This window comes from Ambystoma mexicanum, chromosome 8 (assembly GCF_040938575.1).
Source record: "Ambystoma mexicanum isolate Mex_15411 chromosome 8, UKY_AmexF1_1, whole genome shotgun sequence".
Taxonomy (NCBI): Eukaryota; Metazoa; Chordata; class Amphibia; order Caudata; family Ambystomatidae; genus Ambystoma; species Ambystoma mexicanum.
The window spans coordinates 821,314,142-821,337,348 of NC_090929.1; the positions used below are offsets into that span (position 1 = coordinate 821,314,142).

Here is a 23,207-nt window from a genome sequence, read left to right on the forward strand (position 1 = left end):
TTTTCGTGCGGTCTGCCTTGCTCGTACTGTGCTCTCTTGTGCCACCTTTTATCTCTGTGGCACAAGAGAAAGGGCTGTCAGGTGTGTGTGATTCTGATCAACTGCCTGACCTTGCCTGACCCTTGTATTGGGACATGTCAGGTAAATGGCTCTGGTGTTAGTCTGTTCTATGGTGTGTCGTGCGAAAGTGTTTGGGTCGGAAAAGGGTGGGGAGGAGGGCAGTGGTTTTGAATGTCCTATGTGGTAGGATGGGGAAAAGGTGTTGAAAGAAGGGGGATAACGCATCTCACCTGTCGGTGTCCCACTCCCCGAGGACCCCCCATCCAACTGATGCTCCCTCACTGGTCCACCCCCAGGAACTGGATCCAATAGCGATAGCCGTGTCCTGGCCACCTGGATGACAGATCCCCGGGACTAGCAAAGGAGACACCTTTAGGTTTCTCACACCTCCCACCATTGTCAGAGGTATTTTCTTCTTCTACAACCATTTTGCATACATTTGGAATACCCTGACGATTCTTCAACTGTTTCCCCTTACATGGTGATAACAAATATGTATGTATGTGTTCCAAAAAACCTTCATCATACGTGCCTTCATCAGGCCATAGTGTAATCATTTTGCCTGTCGTTCCCTGCACCCAGTCTTTGTGGCATTTCAAAATCTTTTTTTTATGCTGCGGGAGCGCTTTACACATGTGCTCCAATGGTGTGTCCATTCTGCCACAAACTTCCTAACCTCATCAATTAAAAACAACTTGTTTAACACAATTACTACAAATATCTGACTCCAAAATACCATAGTGTACACAACCGCTACTAATACTGAACAAAGAAAAACATCTTTATATAAACAGTAACACATATTAATCAACAAATAAAAACACAACTATTTACACCATGATGTAGATCCTTCCACTGTCCCCTTACCTCAAGATGATGGTACTAAAACCTCCTAGAGCTCCCTTGCACCTGGGAACCTATGGCTATCCTGCCCTTGTATAATCGGACAATCACTTTACACAACGTTGTCTTTCCCCACAAAAGGCAAGCTTCCCCATTACTTCTTCAACACATATATAATAACAAACTACAAGGAAAGGAGAGAGAAAGAGAGAGAGAAAGAGAAAGAGAGAGAGAGAGAGAGAGAGAGAGAGAGAGAGAGAGAGAGAGAGAAACACTGTCTCTTGTCCAACACGTCCTCTCTACTTACTATGTGATCTCTGAGACTTACTGATGCTGCGTCTTTGTAACAGGCTGCACAGCCCAGCCTGGTGCCCTCAATCCCAAAACCAGGCAGGCCTTTCAGGTGACATTGCAACTGCCCAACTCTCCGTTGGTGCACACAGAAACTGCTCTCTCGAAGGTTGGCGTTGCGGCCTGGGACATGCGGCTGGACACTGCGTATGTTGGGAGGGCACTGGAGATCACGATGTCAGAGTCACCAGTGCCCAGGAAAGCAATGATGAGATGCACGAGTTGCGAGAAAACACAGGTTTATTACAAAGAATTAAGGTCAGTCAATCGCGTATGGCTGAAAATCTGAGAACTCTCCACACCCACATCAAACAGTGATATTTAAAGACACACACCTCAAAATCTGAATAATTTGATATATGATCTAAACGTTATTTCTAACTGCATTTTGAGCATCTATTGGCTGCTGCATATAAAAACCCTAAATCAGCAGAAATTGCCTTGCGGTAATTGGTTAGTATATTTTCCCTACTCTGATTGGGTTAGTACATTTCCCCATCTCTGTTAGTTAGTATGTTATATCATGACAACAGATGTGCAACCCACTAGGCGTCCAATTGAGCGAAAAGTGGAGAGAACAAAACCTCGACCCCATGGCAACAAATTAGATACAGTGAAAGCTCCATCCTGTGGGACCAGACATCTTGCTATCTTAGTTTGACTCCCCAATTCTGCAGCAGCGCTCTGTCCCATGGGAGTTCAGCCTTGCTGCTATCATAGCTTTTTCTGCCCATGCCAAGGACACACACCATCAGCTCATTGTGCCCTGCTATGATTCCATTACATGTGTGTTTCCGTGGTGAGGTTTTACATGGAAAAGTACAGCTGTGACCTAATTCTTTGGACAATATGCTGCAGGAATAACACCCAAATTCCATAAAGAGCAAGACAGTAGTGTGCACTAGGCCGCAAGTATGCCGCAATTGTATTTGAGAACCATAAATCCTGAAGACGCAATATAAAATGGCAGCAATGCAGTTTACTAATGGCGAAGCCTAACCCTAATGCAATCAAAAAGGGCAGAGATGCCCACTTCAATATTGTTCTCGTAGTTTATATCCCCTCCTACGTTTTTGAGGTTGAACCTGCATGTGTACACATGCTTCCACTGTAAATACAAGTAGGACTCTATATGTGCTTATCTCAGTACAACATGCTAGTAACATGCGTTTTCCAGCAGTTAATTATTTCACTTTGAGATTTCGCTTGTAATTGTTAACGCTAAAATGCTGTGTTTCTTGTGGCATTTTACATTCTTACTTCTCCTGCTGAGCCTTGATTGGTTCTATGCTGATGTACATGACATCAGGAACATGGATGGACACTTCATGGTATTTGGATTGTGATTGTGAGAGATTCTTTATCACACAACAGTAGATGTTCTGCTTTTTTTTAACAATTTAAGTCTACACATAACGCTGGTTTCTTACAAACAGGGTAACTTCCATGGTAATTCACATTGACTTTAACACCTTTGAGATGTGTTTGTCTTTGGCTCATAAAGTGACACTGCCTTTATTAATATTTTTTATTATGTGACCAATCCCTGGATGTCGTCCCTTCTCCCATGGTTAGGGGGTGGAGGGGGATTCTCATGGGCCACAGTCCCCCTGGGGGTGGTGCATTGTGGGAGGATCACATGGGAAGGAGAACCCCTAATGAGATAAGGAAGGACATTTTTGGGAGAATGTGGTACTGATCCACCCCTTTACCACCTCCCTCACCCTCTGACCCTGTGAAGGGTAAGTAACATAGTCCCGCACACCTCAATATGTTTATGTAGGGTAGACCATTTCATCTCGCTACCTTAAACTGAGATGAGGAAGAGTAGGGACTACCCATGCGAGACCCACTGCAGAACTGGGACAATCTGTGACCCAGTAGAGGGTATTCATGATGATGCTGGGACGAAGAACAGGTGCAGAGTGCTGAAAAGCACCCCGCTGAAGCAACAAGAGCAGACTAGTCGTCATGGATGCTGCTTATGTACAAAGCCTGAAGGACTTAAGAGTCTGTTGCACCCTAACTGGAGGAACCGCGAAGGCGAACACAGGAGAAGAAGGAAGACCGGGATGCCGAGAGTGAAGCAAGCCAGTGGGAAGCAACTCTGGTGTGGACAGTCCGCTCGGGAGGTCGAGAAGAAGCAGCTCCAAATGTCCCTGAAGACCGGCGAGCGTGGCAATCAGGAGCCATGCCAGTCGGAGAATGCTTTGCACTGCTGAGCCGCAGCATAGCAGCAGAGGATGCTGAGAAGCTGGTAAGCCCCACTTCAGAACGCAGGCATTCCAAAAAAACCCAGACCACCGCGGACCACAAGAAAAGGTATGCCGGTGGAAGGGAGGTCCTGCAGCCCCAAGCCAGTGGCGGAGAGGCAGAAAGGAAGAAAGCAGCATACCCCTTCTTCACCACTGTACCTGGCAAGGAAGAGTACCAGTTCAACCAACCAAGGTCAGAGACCCATAACTAAGGAACTATAAGAAACCAGGGGAAGGGAGTCACCCTCTCTGGGATTGTGGAACATTGGGAAAAAATCAAGGGAGGGAGTCATCCCCTCTGGTATTGTGGAACATTGGGATACTTTGAAGAAACTAGGGGGAGGAAGCGACGTCCTCTGCTATAGTTGGAACGGGAGAAACAGGGAAACCAGGGGAAGGGAAATTCTCCACCTGCCCAGTTTCAAAGGAACTTTAAATCCATTTTAGCCAGAAGATCACTCCTGTGGACCCATCAGAGACTTCTACTTTTAGGTGTGTCTAAGTGTTAGGAAAAAAAGTGACAGTGGACACTGACATTCTGACAGGTTTGTTAGTTTGTTATTTGAGGCAGGGAAAAACCCCTCTTAGTATTAGGAATAGGTAGGGTTTTCCCTTTTCTTTTGATACAATAAAGGTTTGCAGCAATCACCATGCCACTATTGTGTTGGTCTCTTACTTCTGCACCTTAACAGTTATTTTTGAATGTATTTTAATATTGAAGCTAAAAAAAGTGAGTATTGCTAAAAGCTTTAGCTTGTGCATTATCCTTAGTTGAAAATCCTCCATAGACAAATTCATGGAGCTGTGTTGTCTGTGTATTAAAATAGTAAATGCATCTTTTCAGCTGCACTCCATGTTTTTCCGATTTCTTTCTCCTGACAAATGTTTATATTTATACGAATGCTTTTTTGTAGTGTGCATTATGCCGACTTTTGCTGCTTCTGTAGATGTGGTTGTTTGCTCTTCTCTAAAACTCATCATGCCCTTCTCCTCTCTATGTGTGCCCCTTCTTCTGCATTAGAGTGCCCCTCTTTTGAGTTGTAGTATTGTTTTCATTTCATTCGTAGTTGTACATTTGGATTTTCAATCTTTTTCTGTCTGTAGGTGAGACACTGAAGGAGAAACAAGCCCCCCGGACAGCCCCAAAACAATCAAATGGCACCAATAGACTTAGAGACTTCAAAGAAACTGTTAGCAATATGATTCATAGTAGACCAGCACCGCCCCTTCAAAGTACCTTGCCCCTTTCTGATGGGGTGAGGAACGGAGAACTGAAAGAATTAAGACCACCCGGGAGTCTTGGTGTTCATTTCAGAGACTGGGAAATGGAGAGTACCAGCAGTGAGTCCAAGTCAAGCTCATCCAGCAAGTATCGACCTCCCTGGAGACCCAAACGGGAGCCATTGAACATAGACAGCATCTTCAATAAAGACAAGAGGAAGCATACAGGTTATGCCCAGCTTAGCCCCTTTTCAGAAGATGCAGGTGAGGGTATGCTATGGTTAGGAGGGAAATGCTTTGGTTGTGTAACACTAAATAACCCGTTTGCTGTGCCACCATGCTTCACATGTTTGATTTCAGATATAAAATGTTTGCTGGTATGCTCAAATGCCCTGGTGTAAGTGGAGAGAGTATGTGAGGCTGCGTCATAAGGCAAATGCTAATGGGGATCTACTGTAATAGTAAAGGTCAGGGGTTTTGTAGGTACTGTGATTAATCTGATAATATCACTTCTTTCCTTAGGGTTACCTCTTCTCATGTAGCCGGTATCAGGTAATAATGTTGCCATGAAAAAAGTCGTCAGGTTGGACACTTTAAAAAATAAAATCATTAATGATGCACCCTCCAGGCTATCAAACACTTTCCCAAATATTGTAGGACTGAAGGTAATAATATATAATTATACCCCTCCTAAAATATTTGGGGAAAGAATTTTGGTAGCCAGGAAAATGTCGCCAGAACCTGATGACTTTTTCACGGCGACTTTATTACATGGATCCATGTAGCCAGGGGACGGCAGCCGCTACCTGATCCTGACCTTGGGGGTGGCTATTTGAGGGAGGATCACATGATGGAGGCGACCCTCAAGGGGATGAAATGACATCATCAGGTGAGATGCGGTATGCCCGCCAATTAAAGGACTTAGACCCCCTTTCTCAGCCCTACGAACAATCCCTTCCCTAATAGATTCATGGGTTGTACTTATCCTACCATGCCCCTAAAAAGTACTAGGAGGAGGAAGAATAGGAGTTACCTAAATGAAGATCCCTTTCCCAGTACTGTGACAAGATCTTCAATGGCTCACAAGGGAGTTATAAGATCAATACTGTGATTTGGGAGAAGAATGGAGGAATGAGAATGACATGTAAGAACTGCATACAACAGTCTAGTCTTTCCCAAAATTCTATTGGCCAGAGCCAGTATAAAAGCAAGGAAAGACTCAGGAAGTATGAGAGAGGCCATCCATGTTATGTTATGTTATTTTGTATTTATATAGCACTCTATATACATACTTGCCAACCCTACGGATTTAGGCGGTAGGGTACTGCTTTTTTTGCATGCCTACCGAGTTGAGGGTCTCATCCTACCGATTTACAGTGGCAGGTTTATGGCTCCACAGGCTGCTGCTGCGGAACAGGCCCAGGACACACAGCTGCTGATTGCAGTCTGTGTGCGAGTGTCCTGTGGGCTGGTCTGTCAATTTAATTAATTTGTTTTTATTGATGGGTTGTGGCACTTGCACTCCTGGGACTGACCTGATGTGTCTCTGTTAAACCGGTGTATGGAGTGCAGAGGACATCAGGTTGTTCGGGGCAGAGCATGACGCGATACAGCAGTGTCTGAGCTGTTGGTGTCTTTTGTGCAAATCACTGCCCAGGCTGTGCGGATTTACACAGGGTGGCAAACCTTGTGAATAAGTCATTTTCTGCCAAGGTAATTACTTGTTCATAGGAATTACAATCTCATGCGATTAAACAGATTTGACCATTTTACATTTCTATACGTGGGCGCCCGGGTGCTGGCTGTTGATTTTCACTATGGGGTCACATTTCTTACTGCAATTTACTAACTGAGCCCATTCTGTAAAATAATCATGAATTGCACCAACTTGTAAACCTTAACGTGGTTAGTTAAATCATTGGCAACCTTTTAATGGACATTTTAAAAAGACATACTGCACAATCAGCGTTAATATCACAAAAGTGCAAAGATGACCCTCCTTGAATTCTAACATACATGAAAGTTGCACAAAGATCTCTGGGAATCTACATGGGATGAGCCATTTTGATTAGAAGAGTGATTTCTTTTCCCTTCTGTTGCACAGCAGTAATCTACATGCAAAGTCATCTGAGCAATATCAGAATTCTAAAGGCACCAAAGTTAGAAAAGCAAATCAATCACTGCCCACTTTTTGCCACCTGGAGCCACTATACAGGGGTGGACTGGGAACCAAAATAGGCCCTGGAAATAATGTTCAAAGTGGCCCATATTACATATTTTCAGCAAGGCCAACCCTTTTTCTATGCAAACATTTGGAAATACCACTCAAAAGAGGCCCAGGATGCAGAGGCCTGCCGGGAAATTTCCAGAGTTCCCTATAGGCCAGTCCAGCCCTGCCACTACATTATTCACACTCTCGAATATTTAAAATGGGCAGAAACAGCTCTAGAGTAGTTCTCTGCAAACACTGGCATGTCATGTTGCATTGCTTTTCACCTTAGAAGTGCTAGACTACAAGTACCAGAATGCAACACGATAAGCCTAAATGCTAGGATTATTGATCATTGTACACCCGACAGTGCAAACCTTCAGATTGCATTAAACCATCCTGAAGCTCTTCCTAAGTTCAAAAAGTAGACAATGTTCAGAAAAACATTTGTGATGCATCCTTCTGCTTGTAAGTCACCATTTCACATAACATGCATCTTTTTATGTAAAGCGTGCATAGCGTTTTCACAACACACAATCTCTATTAGCACTTATATGTAGAGAAATAGAGAAACCAATATGTTTCAGAGGTTAGAGCACTCCTGCACATGATGTTTGCTGCAGCTATTAATTAACTGCTGCCCATTAGTCAAACACCACTGGAAACAGAGTGTGAAACATAAAGTATATGCAGTCCAGTCTCTAGGAAGAACAGGCGGGGCACTTCACACCACCTCCCTGTTCCTCCAGATGGGTCTCAGGGGCAGGCAGCAGCTGGGATAAACCAGCATTGGCAATGCCAGCAGCATGGATCTTTGTGTAGGCATTTGCATGGCACTGCAGTAATGATACTAACGAGCCTCTAATGGCAGCATCTGCAAAATGGTGGGATTACCTGGGAATATAACAGGGCCTGGCAAATGCCCATCTAAACTGCTGGCTTGGTCAATGCTTGTTTTAAGAGGCGTTGAGTGAATTACATGAATATGGCTCATATCAGGTTGAAAGGGGCCCCCAGGGGTCCCTCGTGCTATGGAAACAAGGCAATGACCACACACGAAAAGATGCGCCAGACCCGAGGTTTCAAATTCCCAATGCTAGGGTTTATTGCAAGCAAAAGATAGTATCAATTGGCCAATTCTGATCTCACGCCCCACGACGTGAGTTTCCTAGACCTCGAGGGACGCAAGAGAGCGAATTACGTACATCAGTTACATATATACAAAATGCATATCATACAATCAGCAAAGTCATGTTCAACACCCCTCTGTATTAAGTTCCTCAGGATGACGATGGACATATCCGACGAGTATGACGATTATAATGCTTTCGATGTCTATTTTAGGAACAATGTGCAATTTAGAAAGTGCGAAGGCATCTTTTAGAACATGGTGGTTCTGTTCTTGGAAGCAATCTGTACACGGGGGAAGAACCACATTCCAAGCTTTGCTATCTACGAGGTACTATTCGTGTCCGGGAGCTGACACGTTCTAAAGGGTTTTGCGAAGGGGGCCGTAAGAAAAGCATAATTCAAGCCTTTAACTGTATTATTTTAACATATTCTACCATCGTACGAGATTGGCTGGCAGCTGTGAAGTGATTAAATGCCCTGCAGCTTCCTCCCAAGGCTACAGAGAGGGAGCGTGGGCATTCCTCTCTGGGCTACTCATGAGGAGTTTCAGCAAACTCTTCAGTCCCGCGACCTTGTCCTTTCATATTCAGACAACAATGTTAACAGTGTTAACAGTTGAGCAGAGTAAGCAGAATCCGCAAGAATTGCAAGCTGCAAAGCAGTTTTTAGACAGAAAGCAATGAGCAATGGTTAACAAGCAAAATGGCGATTCTTGCTACATTTAAAATGGCTGCTCGTCGGTCAAGCATAGCAGTTTATATTTCTATAATTTGGTGCATAAGACGGTTGCCCCACGGCCATCAAGTTACGTCTATTATTCAAATGAAGGGTATTCATTTTTCCAGATTGACAAACCCTCCTTTTGGCCGTGTGCCAAACGTCTTATTTATTCATTGTATCCTCCTCTTCTGAGGAGGAGTCTGGGGTATCTATATCTAAATCATCTCCATCATTAATGTCTATCGCCATGAATTGTTGTACTATTTTTGTTTCCTCAGTGTCTCTGTTATTCCGGCTATGCGTTTGTTTTCCTCTCAACACCATGTGCATACATCCCTTAGTACATCCATCAGTTATTTCACTGCATATTGTTGGTAAGCATTGTATGCAACAGCAGCATGTTGTGAATATCCCGAGTACCATCATTAGTATCGAAATTAACTTCCATCCCCAAGACCGCAATAATCCCCATAACTAGGATTCTATCCCCCAACCCCCTGCTTCAGTAGAGAGTGTGGAACTTATGACATGTAATTTCCGGATCGCTTTAAATATCTTAGGGGAGTAGTCATCTATATACACACAGCATGCCGTTTTTACGAGCTTGCAAACTCCCCCACGATCAACTAATATTATATCGAGAGCCATCCTGTTTTGAAGTGCCATCAGTCTTATTCCTTTTTCTTCTAACGTCATATTCAATAAAATATCCGTTGTGGAATCTATTGTTTTTTTGTAATATTCCAGACAGTTTTCTTATATTGTAAGAATTTTCTATTTGGGACAAGAACGGTATAAATGATTTGGCTATATCCATTGCTATCATTCCATCCTCACTACTCCTTTGAGTTCTACCTTTTGTTTGTCTGGCTACTTCTGCTTTCTCCAAGAGGAACACTCCTGGAAACAGTAGACCTAGGTAGCATGTACCTCCCCAGTTCCTAGGTAACCATGGATATGCTTTTTCTCCACATATAAAATAAACAGGGTCTCCCACGTACACAGGTTCTATTTCATGTTTTAAAACCACTGTGTTCAGGCAGTTGCTAAACGTTCCTACTTTATAGGAACCCTTTTTCTGTAGACATAGGGGAGCAGTTTTGGGGCTGTGATCCCCTGTATAGGCAGGGGGCACAGCATCTTTGTTTGATTCATCCCTCATCCGAAATGTCATTACTGATGTTCTTTCTGCTGGCGGGGTTGGTCTATTCTGCCTATGTAGTCTATCTAGTCTTGTTATTTTTCGTGTATTCTTTCTCACGGGTTCTAGTGCAAACACGCAAGCTTTTTGGAATATGGAACAACCCACAGGTCTCATGATTACTTCCTCAAATTCATTCATATTGGTCTCATCTAGCTGACCCGTATTACTCTTGTTCCTTTTCCCAAAGAACATTGCACTTAACGTTACTTCACAGGAATAAATCAATGGCAATGTTGAGCATACCAACCTGTCCCTTTCCCACTGTGCTGTAGTAAATGGGCGCAAACCCAGCAATCTTTTTTCTTTAACACCGCATGGGTGATGTTCATGATGAGCAACAATGTATTGTTGCCGTAACCTTCTCTATGTCTCTCTTCCTTTGGGGGCAAAGTACCAGTGATTACATGAACCGGGCTTTAAGTAGCTGCTTTTGGCAAAAGTGTTTCAAATGGGTGTACGTACTCCAGGAACCATAGTGTAATAGCTGTTATTGTTGGTACTATCATACTTAAGAAACATAGGACCAATGTCCAAATCAGTACCTTATTCCTTTTACCTTGCTTTTTTCCTAAATTTACAGTCTCTAAATCTATTATCTTTTCAGCAGGGGTGCAGGAGGAGGCTGAAACCGGTCTTGACTTGTTCTTCATCGTCCTTGTTCTTGCTTGCAAAGTTCGTCGTGAATGTGTCTCGTTCTTGATGCCAGAAAAGTTCAACGAAAAATGTCACAGTTCAATTCTGCCAGCCTTTTCACAGCCTGGATCATTTAGCCACTCCCGAGCAAGATTAGTTGTTCTTTCTCCCACTGCTCAGACGATTTCTGAACAGTTCTTTATTGATAGAGTACCATGTGCATCCAGCTTGCCCCACTCTGGCTTAGGACACATGTACTCTATCAGCCTTAGTACTTATGTGCGTCCAGCTTGTCCTGCTCTGGCTCCTGACACATGTACTTTTATAAGCGCACCGAGTAGCCGTGAGTCTTGAATTGTCCGACTTGCACAATTCTCACACTTCTCTCCTCTACGCCCCTGGTTCCTACTCCATCCGTGAGTAGAACAAAAGGCCAAAAAGAAAAGCACCAAAGATCTGTGGATCACTTTGCCTGTCGAGGCCGCAGATTATATCGATTCACTCCTGCTATTGTATGATCCGTGAATAGTGCCGTTGCATTTCCAGTATCCGGCTCAGTGTCAGCCTGTGGCACAATGATGGGCAGCGATGGGCGTCGTGGCAATGATGTAGTTTCTTTCTCTGGCTTTGGTGCATTCGCAAGAACTGGTGGGCGCCAAAGGGGTGCACGCGTTGTTTCTGCTCGTGTTTGCAATGCAGGGTTTGTGTCGCTCGGCAGTGATGTTGTTTCCGCTAAGCAACGTTGAGGCACTTTCCGCCCTTCCCCTTACTGGCAGCCTCCTCAGACTCTGCTTCGAATTTCACTTCTCGTTTGCGCTTTGTTTCAACTTTCACTTCTCGCTCAGGCTGATGCTGTGGCACTGGACTGGCAACAGTTTCTTTCGTTTCCGAGACCGTTTCCTTTCTCTGGTCATCGGAAGTTGTCAGCAGTCCTGGGAATCTTTTGGCATGTGTCGCATGGATCCATGCCTTCCATCCGTCCACTCGGATGGCCGTCTGTGTTGCCAAAAGTACTTGATAGGGGCCGCGCCACCTGGGTGCTAATGCTGTCTTCCGTTCAAAGTTTTTGATTAACACCCAGCTCCCAGGCTCCAGTGAGTGCCCCGGTCCTGTATATCGCATCGGCAACGCCTCCTGCACCTGCTGATGAATCAAACGCAACTTTTGTATTAAAAGTCCACAGTAAGTGCTTAACATAGGATGCTCGACCTCACATAATCTTTTGGGCTGCGGGGCGCACCATACATTTGCTGGTCTCCCCATTATAATCTCAGAGGGGGAGAGCCCAGTCTTCGTCTGCACAGATGTGCGCATACACAACAGCGCTAGGGGTAATGCATCCACCCAACTCAACTTGCTCCCAGCGCAAATTTTCGCTATCTTTGACTTCAGGATTCTGTTGTGTCTCTCCACAAGCCCGGCAGAACTGGGATGCCTGGAACTGTGGAATCGCTTCTCTATTTGCAGTCCTGCACAGATCTGTAGCACTACTGCGCCCACAAAGTGGGGGCCGTTGTCTGACCACAGGACACGGGGCAACCCAAACCGGGAGAAATACTCCTTCAGCATTACTTTTGCTGTGGACATGGCAGTACAGTCTTTTTAAGGATATGCCTGCACCCACTTGCTGAATGCACAGATTACCACTAACACATACTTGTAGTTCTGGCACCTTTCCATTTCTATGAAATCAAAATGGACCACCTCAAACGGCATAGAGGGTGGGCCAAAACTACCTGCTGGAGTCACAGTTCCCTTCCCTACATTGTGTTGCAGGCACGTGATACAATTCTGCACTAGCCTTTCTGCATTCTTTTTTATGTGCTCATTCTTCCATACTGTGGATAAATGCTGTACCATGTTCTTTGTGCAAATGTGGGTAGGGCTATGCGCCATTATAACCATTGCAGTTACGTAACAATTTGGCAACATCCAGTTCTTTGTTTCCTTGTCCACCCAACATCCTTCCAAATCTAATTCAGCAGAGCCCTCAGCCCACCCCTGAATCTCTTTGGTCGTGGCCTCAGCCTGCATTTCTTTGACTGTGGCAACTCCATTCTCTATCATACAAGGTACTTCCTCAGTCTGTACTGTCATCATTTTATTCCCCAAATCTGTGGCTGTTTGCTTCGCAATCCTGTCTGCAAACGCGTTTCCCTCTCCCATTCTACATGTTACTTTCTTATGCGCCTCGCACTTCACTATAGCTAGGCGCTTTGGAAACGCGAGCGCAGACAATAATCGCACAATCAAAGGGCCATGCTGAATCCTGGCTCCATGTGATGCCAAGAAACCCCTCTCAGCCCAAAGTCGGCCAAAATTGTGAACCACGCCAAAGGCGTACTGGCTGTCAGTATAAATATTTACGTTCAGATTCTCAGAGAGTTCACAGGCTCGGGTCAGTGCTATTATTTCTGCGGCTTGTGCCGAATTGTAGGGGATCCTTCTGCTCTCTACAACTCTCTTTAGTGTAGTAATTGCATATGCAGCCGTTGATGTGCCATCAGGTAATTTAAAACAAGAGCCATCGCAAAATAACTCCCCATCTGGCTTTTTTTGTGGGATATCGCTCAAATCAATCCTTCACTTTGTTTCTTCTTCAGTGATCATTAAACAATCATGGGGTGGTGATTCGTTGTCACCAATTTCTGCTATGGGCAGTGGCATTTATTCTGCAGGATTCAATGCGCTATACCTCATAATTTGGATGTGGGTTGCAAACAAGATGAGCTCATATCTTGTCAGTCTAGCTGAGGTGAGGTGTTGCGTCTGCGTCCTATTTAATAGAACGTCTATAGCATGTGGCACCATCAGAATTAAAGTGTGCCCCAATACCATTCGTTCCCTTTGTTTCACTGACGCAGCAGCCGCTGCGACGGATTGCAAACATCGCGGTAGTGCGCGCGCTACAGGGTCCAACGCGCAAGAAAAATAGCCGCACGGCCTATTTCTTCCACCTTGTTCCTGTGTCAAAACCGCCAATGTACATCCTTCACTCTCACTCACAAATAGTCTGAAGATCTTTTTATAGTTAGGAGTGTCTAAAACTGGCGCACCACACAATGCAACTTTCAATTGCTCAAACGCTTTCTGACATTCCTCATCCCACTGCAAAGGCATCTCTGCATCCTTTTTAGTCAATTTTATCATCGGGTTCACAATCAACGCAAAATTACTGATCCACTGCTGACAATAAGAGGCCATGCCTATTACAGCTCTCACTCCTTTTTGAGTTTTTGGAATAGGCATACTAGAAATACTTTCTATGGGTTCTGATGTTAATCTTCTCCCTTCTTTCGAAAGTAGGTATCCCAAATAAGACACCTCCTTTTGATTATACTGGAATTTCTTCAAACTTGCCTTATGACCATGGGTCGCTAAATGTGTCAAGAGTAATATAGTACTTTCTTTGCAGATCTCTTTCGTGTGAGCAGCTAATAAGTCATCTATGTACTGCAAGAGTACGCAACCTTCGGGTAGTTCTAGCATGTCTAGCTGCTCTTTTAGCGCTCTGCTGTAAATGTTCGGGCTTTCTGTATATCCTTGTGGAATGCGTGTGAATGTGAATGATCGACCTCCTAGAGTGAACGCGAACAGATATCTACTGCTTTTATCCACTGGGATGCTAAAGAATGTGTTCTTCAAATCGACTACACTAAAGTATTCTGCAGTGGCCGGTATCATTGTCAGTATTGTTGTGACATCTGGGACCAAAGGGAATTGTGGGTCTACCACTTTGTTTAATGTGCGCAGATCAATTATGAAACGATAGGGTACCTCATTGCCTCCTTTCTTGTAACCAGGTCAGTAACAATGCTTTTCAATCCCTTCTCACCTTCAACAGAAATGTTATACTGGGAAATTCGTGGTAGTGTTACACCTTCTTTCAGAGTTATTTTCGCTGGCTCTATTTTCAAGCATCCTACATCATTATCATGCATTGCCCACAGACAGGTTGGTACTCTATTTAACTCTTCTGGCAACTCTTTTGACATAAATTCCGTCACTGGTGCATCGTGAGGCCACATCGTGAGGAACACCCCGTCTGCCGTACAATGTATGACTGCCCCCAATTTTCTCAACAAATTCAATCTTAGTAAGTTCTCTCCTCAATTTTCTGTCAAAAGAAATGGACACTGCTCCGTAAATGGTCCTATTGTAATTGGGACAGCTTCGGACATGGTGTTAATTACTGCTGTACCTGTGAACCCTACAGAAACATTCTTCTGCCCCGACAGTGGCATCTCCGGAACCAAGTGGTGATCTATCGAGCTCTTCTGTGCCCCTGTATCTACAAGGAAACGGTGCGTCTTATTCCCGACTCTCATTTCTACGTAGGGTCCTCTCTGATTCACGGGAATAGACACTGGTTCCGACCCCTGTTGTGGGCTGTCCTATCGCGAAAATAACACATCGTCCGATGTGTAGTCACCGCTACTGCTATAATACGTGTTTGGTTGTGTATCAAAAATATTCCCATTTCCCCCTGGATGTCCTCCACTCTGATCATTTCTCTGTTGGCCCTGCCCGCCCTGATTTTGGTTCGAAACACTTTGGTTCAATGTCTGGTTCTGTTGTGCTTGGTTTTGGCCATATGATTGGGTTTGAGTACCTCCATTGGTATATCCCTGCTGCTGCTGCATGTTACTTCTGCTTGGGCCGTTTGACCCCTGATGTCCTCTATGAGGCCTACTCTGACCAAACCCACCTCTATTCTGTAGGTGCGGGCATTGCGCTCGCCAGTGTCCTTCCTCCTTACAGTACGCACATTGATTTAATCCCAATGACACCCCATGCATATTATTCAAATTTCCCAGGCCTTGTGCATTACCTCTACCTCTATTGTATCCAATGACCTACTGCAGTAACACCCGTACTATCGTTTGCATCGCTTCCTTTCTCATCTCCAATGGGTACCCATTACATATCTCACTTACTTCTTTTACTGACGTTCTTTTGTTCGACATCCATCGCATTGTTTCCCCTACCCATACCTGCAATCTTTGTTTATCGCCTATCTGTCCCGGTACCGGCAAATGCTTTGTACCACCTGGAAAAACTCTTAGCCATGATTTTGTTATACTCAACCTTGAAGCCTCCTTCCTAGCTTTCTTAATAAACTCTCTACTATGCTCAGGTGTAGCAAACATTTCAGCATATCTGTCTTCCATTTCATTTTTTACTTCAATCAGTTTGTGTACATGTTTTCTTACATCCTCATCTCTTTGCTCACTGCGTGCTAACTTATTCAAATCTAACAACCGCTGTGGCGGTAAATTCCCAAGTATCTTTTTCCATTCTCCCACCAGAATTTCCCCCATGCATTCCAACACTACCTGTCTCTCGTCTCTTCTTCAGTACCCATACAATGAGGCCAATGCTGCCGTCTCATCATTTCCTTCTATGTACATTTCTGCCTCTTGCCGTAATTCAACCTTTCTCTCTTTGCTGATCGCGCTTCGAGTTACCCGTCCAAATCCTGTTCCTCCAGCCCCGCCTCTCGCCTCCCCAGTCTCAATCTCGACTTCGGGAGGGGCGGATGGTGCTGAATCTGTCTCTAGAGCGGGAGGTGCGGATGGGACAAGTAACACAGGTGGCATCTGTGAAGGGCATTGCTGGGTGCTGGGAAATTGTGTGTCCGTGGTCTGCGCTTGTGGGAGTGCTCGTGCTGTGGGCGGGGCTTGGGTTAACGCTTGCGTGAGGGGAAGTGCTTGGGCTGCGGGAGGGGGTATGAGAGCTATTGGTTGGGCCTGCGCAGTCACTGCTGGCGTGTTTGGTTTCGATTCTGGTTTTGGGCCTCGACCCGTGTTAGTTAACAAATGTTCCATTAATTCATCTGCTATGTGTAGTTCCCGCTGCGGGTATATTCTGTCTATGTTCATCTGGTCCCGTCTCCCTTCCCCTCTTAGACTCTCAGTCCACTCCTCCTCTTCCTTCTCTTCTGCTATCTCAAGCTTCGTTTTATGCCTATGCGCATGCTTCTCTCTACTCCTTATTCGGAGCATCGCTTCCCTCCTCCAATCTTTGACGGTCTCAAAAGCTGCAGGTCGCACTTTCTTTCTAATCAGCACCCTCTCTAGGTTATGTATTCTCCCCATCTCAAAACTACCATTAATCGGCCACTGATGGTCGGGTTCCTTTCTAGTTTTCCTATGCCAAATTTCACAAAATATTATCGCACCCACACCATATTTCGCATACATATCATAAGCCGGCGTTCCCCCAGGCGGTGCACTTTGGCCATATTCCAAGGACTGTCTACCGCAGCTGAAAAGCCCCGCTAAAGTGGACAGTACTCCAGGCATGTATCTTTAACCTTCCCCTTTGGTTAGCCACTTTTACCTGGACATTTGAGTTTGCAAAATCAACACTCTACCAAAAATCAGGTTTCTCTTTGAATCGGGGAATGACTCACCTGATAAAACAAGTCGCCTGTTCTAACGCAACTTCTCCCCACGTCGTGTCTGCGCTTCTCTGGCTTCTGCCTAGTCTCGAGACCCTCGCCTCCTTTGCCCTCTGGCCCGGTACGTCAATCAGGGATCAGATGTGTGCAGATCTGCGGAAGGAATCTCTCCTCACTTCTACAGGGCGCCCCGTACACTTCTTGATCCCGGCTCGACCGTCCCGTCCTCGCCGTTCTTCCGCCTTTACTCAGTTACAACGTATACGATGGGGCAAATGGGGGAGGGTCCCTATTCCGGCGCCATCTTGAAAGGGGCCCCTAGGGGTCCCTCGTGCTATGGACACAAGGCAATGACCTTACACGAAAAGATGCGCCAGACACGAGGTTTCACATTCCCAATGCTAGGGTTTATTGCAAGCAAAAGATAGTATCAATTGGCTAGTAACAATGTGCAATTTAGAAAGTGCGGAAGCATCTTTTAGAACACAGTGGTTCTGTTCTTGGAAGCAATCTCTACAAGGGGGAAGAGCCACATTCCAAGCTTTGCTATCTATGAGGTACTATTCGTGTCATGGGAGCCGACACGTTCTAAAGGGTTTTGCGAAGGGGGGCCGTAAGAAAAGCATAATTCAAGCCTTTAACTGTATTATTCTAACATATTCTACTATCGTACGAGACTGGCTGGCAGCTGTGAAGTGATTAAATGCCCTGCAGCTTCCTCCCAAGGCTACAGAGAGGGAGCGTGGGCATTCCTCTCTGGGCTACTCATGAGGAGTTTCAGCAAACTCTTCAGTCCCGCGACCTTGTCCTTTCATATTCAGACAACAATGTTAACAGTTGAGCAGAGTAAGCAGAATCTGCAAGAATTGCAAGCTGCAAAGCAGTTTTTAGACAGAAAGCAATGAGCAATGGTTAACAAGCAAAATGGCGATTCTTGCTACATTTAAAATGGCCGCTCGTCGGTCAAGCATAGCAGTTTATATTTCTATAATTTGGTGCATAAGACGGTTGGCCCCGGGCCATCAAGTTACGTCTATTATTCAAATGAAGGGTATTCATTTTTCCAGATTGACAAGGTGGCTGAAGGCACAGTTACATAAGGCATTTTTATTACTACAGAAGCATATGTATAGCTCCAACAAAGTCATTAACAATGTAAGACTGCTATGCGCTTGAAGTGCCTACCAGTTTTATTTCAAAGTTTGATATTACTATGTGATAAAACTACCTCAAATAGATCCCAGGACTATGAGTTGTGTGCAGGTGAAGGTTGACAACTGGGTGGAAATGGCCATAGGGATAAACATGGCCATGGGCAGTCAAAGGGAGTGGGGGGGGTTAATAACCAAACAACAATAACAAGTGTTGTGTCCCTCCTCACATCCCTTCTGTCTCCTAGCTGTTCTCAAGTGCAATAGTTTCTTCTTATGGGTGTAGAGCCAGCTAAATTTCAATACCGAAAAGCCCACATACAGCTCCAAAATGGCTAATTTCTCATCACAGTGGCACCTTTGCAGAATTCTCCCGAAACTTTCAATATCTGCTTGAGGGCAAAATGATGTTCTTATTCTCATTGCTCCAGAACAATAGGGCAGTTGGCACCTTTGCCCCCATACACTCAGTGTCAAAGCTTGTGTGGATTTTAAGCGCCCGTGATGTTAATAAGAGTTGCCATAACCCAAAAGGTTAGGTAAAAAAGTCAAAAACAAACTCAAAATTGCTCTGCTCTCAAGTTTATCCTCGCCATGCGTGAGAAAGCATCCAGTCCTATTTTTGCTTGGAATTCTGGGACTTGCAGTTTTCCCAACATCCAAATGGGTAAGAACACCCTACCCATCTCAGGATCCAAAGGGAAAATTTAGGACTAAGTGGCTTTGTCACGATGGTCACTGGAAACTTGAGAGCTCGTGCGTTTCGTGCTGTAGTGCATACTGCACGGAAATAAATAGCTGGTAAAATCTGACAAGTGTTCAGAGGCCACTCATTTAGTAATATGATTTCTCATGTTGATCTGAGTTAAACCATGCCAGAAAGCGCTTCATTGTGAATTGTTTAAGGCCATGTTTCAGATGATATTTTCTGTGATGTCATCAGGTCAAAAGGTGACATGAAGTCATTTCCTACAATATCATTATCCCAATTACTATTTTGTCACTTAAAAAATCCTACATCTTTTTGGTCACAGAATGTTGACAAGTATATATATATCATTGGTATGACCTCAAAGCAGTGGTAGGTTGAACGCCCTCGGGGACCATAGTCCAGGTCAGTTGAGAGAGTAAAGTGTCATAGGGTGCTTGGGTGAACCAGTTATGTGTGCAGCTGATGCAATTGCCTGATGGTAGTTGCATCCTAGCATTAGGTGTGGTGATATTGTTATCAGTCGAAAGTGTGCAGTCTGGCGGGTGGACACCAAGACTGGGCTTTGGCTGCGTTAAGGCCTCTGTAGGACGCTTTTGTGTGCAGCTAAGCCGGTTTGTCATGGGATGTAGCTGCGTTTTATTAGAATGATGAGATGTTCATGGGGTAATGTTCATATGTGAACAGCTAGGCCGAAATTGATCGAGGGGTGTAGCTGCATTTTAATTGTGTGTTGGTGTAGAGTAGAGAGTAAGCATAGTGATATGGGAGGTGAGTGTTTGGGTGGAGATTTGATCTAAGGAGTTTGCCATTCCGAATTTCAAGCATGCGTTTGCTTAATAGTGACTTAATAAGCGTAAATAGTGGTGTCATTGCTCGGGATCTCATTGAGTATTTGTCATCGGGTTGCAAGGCTCAGTCGTTTCAGATGGTCGTGGTCGGCATTACGGAAAGAGACACGTTTTTAGAACTTTCCAGAAGGTCATATAGTCTTGGGTGTGTCGAATATGTGGGGGGAGTGAGTTCCACAGAGTTGGGGCCAAGGTTGAGAAGGCGGATCCTCCGAACCTGACAAGAGTTGGAGATTGGAATCACTAGAAGGAGGGCAGTGCTTGTTCTTAAGATGTCAGATGGGAGGTAGGGTTTTATCTTTTCTTGTAGGTACATTGGGCCGGTTTTGTGCACTGCTCGGTGGGTGATGCATAGGGTCTTGAAGGTGGCCCTTTCTCTGACTGGGAGCCAGTGGAGGGTTCGGAGAGCTGGCGATTTATGATCTCTTTGACCCAGGGCGAGAAGCAATTTTGTGGCTGTGTTTTGGGCTCTTTGGAGGGAGTTTGCTGAGTTTCTATGCAGGAGCTCCTAGGTATAGGGGTTGGCATAGTCCAGTCTTGACATCACAATAGACATAACTGCAGCATGTCTGTTCGAGTAGTAGACGTAGGAGAAAATGTGCCTGAGAAGTTTGAGGTGGTAGTGACAGCATTTTGAGATGTTGTTGATCTTACGGGAGAGGGTTAGGCCTGAGTCCATAGTGCAGCCTAGGTTTTTCACTATATCGGAGGGGTGGGGGTGGTCTGAGGGCTGGGGGCCTCCGAGTGGAAGTGGCAGAAGGGTGGTATTGCGGCACACCATGATTTCAGTTTTATCAGGGTTCAACAGGAGGTGGTTTATTGTCATCCAACAGACAATATCCCAGAGACAAGCTTCAAGGTCGGGAAGGGAGTTGGTGCCTGACTCAGGAATTCTTAGAATAATTTGGGTATCGTCAGCGTAGTTGTAACAGGAGATGTTGTGCATGCAGATGATTCCTGGTAGAGTGGTCATATAGAGGTTGAACAGGAGAGCAGATAGTCATGCGCCTTGGGGTACTCCAGCGTTCACCGAGTGAGCAGTTGAGACAAAAGGGTAGAGGAGGGTTGTTTGTTTCCTGTTGCTGAGGAAGGAGGCAATCCATTTGAGAGCAGTGCCACGGATTTCTAGGGAGTGAAGACGGTCAAGGAGGATTGAGTGGTTAACCGTGTCAAAGGCTGCAGAGAGACCGAGGAGAATCAGTGCTGCGCAGCCTTCAGAGTCTGCAGTGACCTTGAGATCATCCCAGATCGAGATCAGAGTGGTTTCTGTACCATGTCGCGGTCTGAAACCTGATTGTGCCGGGTTGATGAGACAGGTGGATTCTACAAAGGAGTTGAGCTGGGAGTATGCTGTCTGGTCAATGAGTTTTGCGAGAAATCTGGTGTTGGAGATCAGTCTGTAATTCTTGGGATCAAGGGATGCCTTTTTTAGAAGTGGCTTGACATGCACTATTCGGAAAGCCTCAGGGAAGATGCCAGAGGTGAGGGAGTCATTTAGTATGGCTCTCGCATGTTCTCCTGCGCAGGTAGATGAGAATATTTCTTTCAAGACAGATGCAGGGCGGGGGTCGAGGGGCGACCCGGAGGGTTTGCTGGCTGAATGTAGCTCAAGGAACTCATCACTGGAGATGGGTTTGAAAGAGTCGAATGTAGTGAAATTGGGCATCGGGGGCAATGGGATCAGGAGCGGTCGGTGATGGGAGTGGGGAGAGGAAGGACAGTTTGGTATTAAAGTATTAAAGGAATGGTGCGGCCAGAAATATTATTGGCCAAAATGATGGCCAATAATAAAACAAATATCTAAAATAAATATTTTTTTTAAGTCCCTATGCTAAGTATTGAGCAAATGAAGCTCAAACTTTAAAATGGGAAGCACTAGGGGACATCCATTTTGTGAAATGGATGCCACCTGCGCTTGCCTTTGCGGCACTAATGAAGCAAAAGCCAGCCAGCTGTAGTAAACAAATGCTACCAGTGGGTGGCTTTTGCTTCATTGGTGCCGGACTCGGAGGAAGGAGACCAGAGACTACAGGCAGGAAAGCTGCAGCTTCATCTCAGTAAGTGCTAATTTTTTTTTTAAATAAGCACTAGCTGTGGTTTTTTTTCTAAGTTTTCCGGCCTGGAGGAGCCCGGAAAACTTAGAAATAAAACTGCAGCTTTTAAAATGTATTTGTTTGCGGTAGCTGTTGTATTTAAAAACGCTGTGGGTTTCATTCGAAGTTTCTCGTGCTCTTCCGAGCTGGAGGAGCCTGAGAAACTTAGAAAGAAAAACCGCAGTGTTTTTTTTAAAAAAACCGTGTTGTGTTTCTGCCTGCCGTGGCTATCACTTTGGGTCTCCGGACCACCGGAGACCCAAAGTGAAAGCCAAGGCACTCAGAAACACAACGCGGGTGTTTACAAATGCTGCAGTGTTTCTGCCTACAGCAGCTTTCACTTTGGGGCTCTCGGGCTCCCCCGGAGAGGCAGAGAGCCCCAAAGTGAAAGCTGCTGTAGGCAGAAACACAACACGGGTGTTTAGAAATGCTGCAGTGCTTCTCACTGCGGCAGCTTTCGCGTGGAGTCTCCTCGCCTCCCACAACCCTGAGGGAGTCTAGGAGACTCCAAGCGAAAGCTGCCGCAATGAGAAATACAATGTTTTTGGATTTGTAAATGCTGCAGTATTTACAAATCCAAAACTTTGTTATTCTTCTGGACTCCCTCAGGGTTGGGGCATCCCAGGAGACTCCACGCAAAAGCAGCCGCTGTCAGAATAACAACGTTGTTGTATTTGTGATTGCCGTGTTTTTCCAACCACGGCAATCACAAATACAACAATGTTATATTTTTAATTGGTGCGCCTCAGCTTTTTGCCTTCATTTTACGTTTTCTGTGCTTCCCTGGGCTTGGGGAGCACAGAAAACGTAAAATGAAAGTGAAGGCAGCCTCCTCAGTTCTGCTCAGGCTGCAGTAAGCAAAAGCTCCCAGTAGGAGGCTTTTGCTGCTTGTGTAGTGCCGCAAGGGCAGAGCTGAGGAGGCTACCTGAAATCACAAAATGGATGCCCCCTAGTGCTTCCCATTTTAAAGTTTGAGCTTCATTTGCTCAATATTTTCCATAGGGACTTAAAAAAATATATTTATTTTAGATATTTGTTTTATTATTGGCCATCTTTTTGGACAATAATATTTCTGACCGCACCATTCCTTTAAGGTTTGCTGTCCTGTCAAGAGCGTTGTTGTAGAAATGTAGGGAGAGGGAGTCGCAGAGTGATTGTGTGGGGGTGGATCGGGTAGAGATGCATGTGGGTTTAACGAATTCTGATATGATCATGTTGAGTTCTTTGCTGCGGTTGCGACAGGTGAGAATTTGTTTATTGTAATAGTCTTTTTTGGCCTTTCGGATTTGTAGTTACGATGGTGGAGGGCATACATGGATTGGCTAAATTGGGTTTTAGATGATCGTCATTTGCGTTCAAGAAATGTATTTTGT

The 23,207-nt window shown here is 45.1% G+C and overlaps 1 protein-coding gene across 7 annotated transcripts in view; it reads left to right on the forward strand.

The window, feature by feature from the left end:
* USP54 (ubiquitin specific peptidase 54) overlaps positions 1-23,207 on the forward strand; it is a 2,840,272-nt gene that overhangs the window by 1,483,679 nt on the left and 1,333,386 nt on the right. For all 7 annotated transcript variants that reach the window (XM_069610693.1, XM_069610692.1, XM_069610695.1 and 4 more), the window contains one exon: positions 4,614-4,994. In XM_069610693.1, coding sequence (XP_069466794.1) covers positions 4,614-4,994 — 381 coding nt within the window. The remainder of the gene's footprint in view (positions 1-4,613; positions 4,995-23,207) is intronic.